Source organism: Otolemur garnettii, unplaced genomic scaffold (genome assembly GCF_000181295.1).
Source record: "Otolemur garnettii isolate 467f Iridium unplaced genomic scaffold, OtoGar3 scaffold00108, whole genome shotgun sequence".
NCBI classification, from domain to species: Eukaryota; Metazoa; Chordata; class Mammalia; order Primates; family Galagidae; genus Otolemur; species Otolemur garnettii.
In genome coordinates this window covers 3,950,368-3,956,730 of record NW_003852503.1, presented here as the reverse complement: position 1 = coordinate 3,956,730, position 6,363 = coordinate 3,950,368, and the positions used below count along the sequence as shown (strand labels likewise).

Below are 6,363 nucleotides of genomic sequence, written 5' to 3'. Positions count from 1 at the left end.
CCTAAGGTCCCCATCCTGTTACAGCCTAGTGTAACTATTGCAGTGTCTGGAGTAACCACTTCAGTCTGGCCTTGCTTCCCTGAGCATTCCCAGACTCTTCAGCTACACATGAACAATCCTTTGGCAGGTGGGTAATCAGCTCACAAGTGCATGGACTCTGCTAGTTAATTCACAGAAGCCCACTTGATTGCCTGGGTCTTGCGATATACTTTTGTTGCCCTATGTGTGGCCAGCCTGAGTAAATGAAATTTAACTCTTTAAACAAATCCACAAATGAGGATGAATGCTTTGTAATATTCCATGTCCTGGTTTTTGGTTTGTGAGATGGGTCTCGGTAGATGTGAGAGTATGTACAGAAAAAACATCATGAAGCCTGGGTCTCTCTGTCCACACCAGCCACAGAGAGTCAAAAACTATAGGCCCTTGTGTTGCTTTTATGAGTCGTCAACCTCTAAAAGTTTAAGGTTGATTTTTTTTTCTATAATGTTTTTATTGAGATCTAATTCACATAACATGTAATTCATCCATTTAAAGTGTAAATTCAGTGTTTTTTGGTATATTCATAGAAGTGTACAATCATTACTACAATCAATTTTGGGTTTTTTTTTTTTTTGAGACAGAGTCTTTCTCTGTCACCCCAGGATAAAGTGCTGTGGCATCAGCCTACCTCAGAGCAACCTCAAACTCCTGGGCTCAAACGATCCTCCTACCTCAGCCTCTGAGTAGCTGGGACTACGGGCACCTGGCACAATCCCTAATTGTGTGGAGATTTTCATTTTTATAACTGCTTTTCTATCAAGAGAATTTAGGATCTAAGTACCTAGATTTATTTCCTAATAGATACCAAATACCGTGCTGAGCACGCTTTTTCATGTAATCTTCACAAGAGCCCAAGGGACAGGCTGCCTCCACTTTCTTATAAGTGAGGGAAACTGAGGTCCCATAGCTAGTAACGGGCAGAGCTGGTGGGGCTGGTCAGCTCAGCTGGTTAGAGCGTGGTGTTAACAATGCCAGTGTCGGGGGTTGGATCCCTATATGGGCCACGAGTGGTGTGTTTGCTAGGAGTGGTGGCTCATGCCTGTAATCCCAGCAGTCTGGAGGCCAAAGTGGGAGGATTGCTTGAGTTCAGGAGTTTGAGACTAGCCTGAGCAAGAGCGAGCTGGATGTTGTAGCAATTGCCTGTCAACCCAGCTAGCTGGGAGTCTGAAGCAAGAGGACCACTTGAGTCCAAGACTTTGAGGTTCCTGTGAGCTATGACACCACAATACTCAACTCCAGGGCAACAGAGTGAGACTCTGTCTCCAAAAAAGAAAAAAGGGGGAGGGGGAGCTGGGATGTGAAGCCAGTTCTCTGTGATTCTACAACACTTATACTTAACACGGCTTCTGGAAGTTGGGTGACTATTGTTACTGCCCCACTCCAGGCACCCCTGCTGTTTAAGTCACACTGATTAAGTCCCTGTGTAGTGCTACTTACCTCCATCATTTTATGGAGTCCTCACACCAGTCCCATGAGGTGATCTAACTGTTCCTGAAGTCCAGTGAGGAGAAGGGCTTCAGAGAAGCCACACAGCTCACCTTAGGGACGTGGCTTATGGGAGCCTGGGGAGCCAGCGTTCAGCAGCACCCTGCTGCTGCTCCTTCTCACCATAGATCTGCTAACAAACCTGGCCTCTTGTAACCTTCTCTTGACTCAGGGAGAGTTTCTCTCTGCCCAGAATGCCATTTTCAAAGCACAGGCTGTATGCATGCACACTTACGTCCCAGAGTGCCACAGTGTTGGCCCCAGGGATCTCCTGCAGACAAGACCCCTGGTGGCCCATCATGGCCTGACAGAATTCCCACAGGACAGGGTTCCTGTCCACATTGGAATCCTCTGCTACATCAGCCCCCACCCTCACCCCACCCCCACACACAAGTATGGAGAGACTTGCTCAGGGGGATGGCAGGGTGGAGAGGGATTTGGGGGTGCCTGGAAGAGAAAGGTGGCAGCAGGGCCAGGCCGCAGAGGGAGGAGCGGTGACGGCAGCGGGTGGAGTTCCAACTGTCTCCGTGTGTTGCCTGCCCACAGCTGCTATCCTGGATGACCCCATGGAGTGCAGCAGAGGGGAGCGGCTCTCCATCACCTTGGCCAAGAACCGCATCAACCGCGCTCCTGAGAGGCTGGGCAAGGCCAAGGTCGAAGTGGACATCTTTGAGCTTCTCAGAGACAGCGAGTACGAGACTGCAGAAACCAGTACGTAGAATGGGGAGTGCTGCCTTCGCCCTCCCTTGCTGGCATAGGACAAGCTGTGGGTGTGAGCTGCACCCATTGCTGGGCCTCTGATGTCAGTACTTCCAGGGGAAGGAGAGAAGCATGAACCAAGGGCCCTGTGAGGATGAAATTCCCAGGTCTTGCTGTGAATCATATGCAGAGTAGAATTAAGACAGGATACTTGGGCATTCATTCCTTTACCCATTCATTCATTCCTTCATGTATTGATCTATCCATTTCCTGGACATTTTTGCACAAATCTTGGAATCTTGTGTGTAAGAAAGAAGAGAGGCACTTGGCCCAACAGTAGCTACATCACTGTCCATCTGATCGCTTCTCTTGCCTTATAGTGTTGAGGGAGGGTTGTAGGAGGAAACCAGGACTTGGGGTAGAGTTTAGCCACTCTCTGGGTAACCAGAGATAGGACAAATCACTTATCAGAACCTCAGTTTCTCCATCTGTAAAATGGGAATGCTAGGCTTTATTTCACAAACCCTGCAGGTTATTGTGAGGTTTAAATTACTTCAACTGTGGGAAAACCTGTTGATTGCAGTGTTTTATAGACACACATAGTAGATCATTCAGGTCATACATACAGAGCCTTTATTTTATGCTCTGGGCACTGCTTTTAATTCTCATAATAGCCTGAGAGTTAAGTGTTAGTACTTTCATTTTAGGAATAAACTGAGGCTCAAAAACATTGACTAGTTTGCCCAACCACATGGCTAGTCCAGGGGAGGGCTAGTCTTGCACCCTGTAAGCCCAGTGCACAATCCACTACACTTCTTTGCAATCCTCTGACCTGTTTCTGGGATTACCTTGATAACCTTCCAGAATTAGGTCCAAGTTACTGGGCTGGAGGCTTGTAGCTAAGCTGAAATGAACAGCTTCAGTTCAGAGGGAAGGAGAAGAGCCACTTAGCCCAGACAGATGGCAGCGTGTATTCCTTAAGACTCAAGGATCCCTATCACCTCCCTTTCTGACCCATTTGAAGTTTTAACAGCACTCAATGACAAAAATAAACATAATAAAACAGTTTGCTCAAGTATGTATCTGACATCTGGTCTTCCATCTGAGGATCCAGCAGTGCCCCAGCCTGGGCTGTGAGGACTGCAAGAAAAGATACACGTTCACTCTGGCCCAGGCTCAGCAGGTGGGGATGGGGAGGCTCTAGGGAGGTTAAGAAGGCCAATCTCTCTCTCTCTCACACACCCACACACACACACACACACACACATATTAATGCTCTTGCAGCACCCTAGTGGTCCCCTTCTACTTATTTGGTTTCCCTGGTTTATTCCCCATGCACCTATCCCATACTGGCTACCTAGGCCTGATTTATTCTTTGTTCAGGAACTTTTCTTGAGCATTTACTACGTTTCAGGCATGATTCAGGTTATCCCATGCTGGGCACAACACAGAAAACAAGACAGATGTAGTCCCTGCCCAGGTGGCTTATGGGCTCTTTTCCAAGCACAAAGTCAATGCTTCTTAGCCTAGATCCCCAAGGTCTGGATCTCTTGGACCAGCTCAGCTTATTGGGTGACTAGTCTCAGAAGTTCTAAGTGTTGGCCAGACTGCCCAGTAACTGGCCTTGGGGGAGTGTCCACTTCTGGTCCATCGCTATGATTGGTAGGTTCATGCTACCAATCATACAGAATAGAGCCATTGGGGCCAGCTGGATCTCTGCACAAGCTTCCTCCAGAAGAGGGTCCAGAAGAGGGCAGGGAGGAGCAGGGACCTACATAGTCATTTGTTCAGTCAGCCCGTAAATATTTCACTAGTGCCTGGTATATTTTATTCTAGGCACAGGTGATTCAGCAGGGAACAGACAAACATCCTAGTTGTCATAAAGTTAATTTCTAGTATAATGTAAAGGAACATTCAGATTTTCTAGGATCTTCCTGATGAAATTAGAAATATTAGCAACAACTTCTTATGAGTCTTCTGATCCAGGCTGAAGCATCCAGAGGGTAGGTCTCAGAAATGGGTCCAGATTTCTAAGTAGTTCTGTAGTCTGTACTTTGAAGAAAACAGCTCCTCTTTCCTTCGGTTCTTCAGCTCTGGAAAATATCTGAGACAGCAGAGATTTGCCCATCTGGAGGGCATCGTTAGCAGATGTAAATTTCTTCTTCCCATGACTCATGCTGCCTGGCTTAGTAAAGTCGATACATCTAAAATATTAAGCCAGATGAATCGGCAATAAAGGAAACTGATATCTTTATTTCACATTACAGAGCTTTGGGCATCTTTTTAATGTCCTTTTCTTAGACACCAAGTATTTTCTTAGCAAATGGCCCTCAGTTCAGCTCTTATATCTCAGTGTGTTTGAGACATGATTTGCATCTGTTAGATAAGAGGGCTTCTGGATCTTTCTACTCCAAAGGCCTTTCATCTGAAGCCAAAGTGTTTCCCCACATTGGGTTTTAAACACCACCCAGGTAGTTCAGAGAAAAGTCTCAGCCCAGCTCTTTCCAAAATAAGGGGGCAGGTGGCTGCTGCCTAAAGCCCCTACCACCTGTTGCTGTTGAGGATAGAGCAGGGACTGGAATCAGTGGCAATGTTTTGGAGAAGGCAGGTAGGAAGGAGACAGGATCCCTGGGGGGAGAAGAAGCAGCAGCTCTGTGATCCCCACTTTGGGGAGATTATGTAGGATAAACATTAGGAGCTTGGATTTTAAAATCAGACTGACCAGGTTTAACTCCTGGCTCTACCACTTGCTAGCTTTATGACATGGACAGCTGTTTAACCATTATGTGCCTCCGTTTACTCATTTTTAAAACAGGGGTGATGGCTCAGTGCCTATAGCGCAGTGACTAGGGCATCCACCATGTACACTGGAGCTGGCAGGTTCGAATCCAGCCCTGGCCTGCCAAGCAACAATGACCTGCCAAGCAACTACAACCAAAAAATAACTGAGCATTGTGGCAGGTGCCTGTAGTCCCAGTTACTTGGAAGGCTGGGGCAAGAGAATTACTTAAGCCGGAGAGTTTGAGGTTGCTGTGAGCTGTGACATGACAGCACTCTACAGAGGGTAACATAGGGAAACTGTTTCAAAACAAACAAAAAAACCCCCAGGGATGACGGTGATATCATCATAGGATGGTTTAGAACATCCCACAAGACAATACAGGTGAAGTGCTTAGCACCGTGCACAGAGCGACATGCAGTGAGTGTCAGCTGTGGCTTTGTTACTGACTTTCGTCTCTCCCCCTCACACATCACCTCCCTCTCTCCTCTGTTTCCAACTGCAGCCATGCTCAATGTGGCAGCGCTGTCTCCAGGGCTCTTCTCAAGTGGCCTGCTTGGTGTCAATGTCTGTGGTAATTGGATATTCCCCTTCTCTTTCCAGTTTTCTGGGCTTATGCGTCTGACAGCTTTGAGCCTCTGGAAGCCATGGGGGGCCACCTCAAGCCTGCTGCTGCTCAGAGCCATAGGCTGTGATTTCCCTGGGCTAGTGGCCTGGGGCTGATTCGTACCATTAATTAGTACACACAGGAGTGGCTCTGGAGCCCTGGACAATTCCCCTAACTCTATACCTATTGCCCCGTGGCCAGGGGATCTGCTTCAAGGAGATGAAAGAGACCCTGGTGATGTTGTTTTTGGTTGTGGCAAGTAGAGGCTCTGACTGAAGTTCACACTGTAGCGATCCAACAGGGGACAGCCGTACCTTACTTTCAGCAATAGGTGGGTTTTCAAAAGCTGTGTACATGTCATATTTAATAAATTGTATTCAGCAATGGTTATTTCAAGAATCAAAGATTCTGAAGTGTAAAGAAACTAACAAGGTTGGAGACTAGCGGTCAACCCCCTCAACTGATGGTTGAAAGTGAAGTTCAGAGATGTAAAGGATCACACAGGGTATTCATAGCCCCCCAGGAAACTGGAGAGGGGTGAGTAGAAAATCAGCCCCAGTTGTATCTGGTTCAGACACACAGGTTTTCGTATAGTGAGTTTATTCAACATGAAGGTCACTTTTTTTTTTTGAGACAGAGTCTCACTTTGTCGCCACCCAGTAGAGTGTCCTGGCATCACAGCTCGTAGCAACCTCAGACTCTTGGGCTCAAGCAATTCTCTTGCCTCAGCCTCCCAAGTAGCAGTGACCATAGG

General features: G+C 47.2%; 1 protein-coding gene across 1 annotated transcript in view; it reads left to right on the top strand.

The window, feature by feature from the left end:
• GRIK4 (glutamate ionotropic receptor kainate type subunit 4) overlaps positions 1 to 6,363 on the top strand; it is a 316,114-nt gene that overhangs the window by 137,341 nt on the left and 172,410 nt on the right. Inside the window, exon 3 of the mRNA XM_003796804.2 lies at positions 2,071 to 2,235. Coding sequence (XP_003796852.1) covers positions 2,071 to 2,235 — 165 coding nt within the window. The remainder of the gene's footprint in view (positions 1 to 2,070; positions 2,236 to 6,363) is intronic.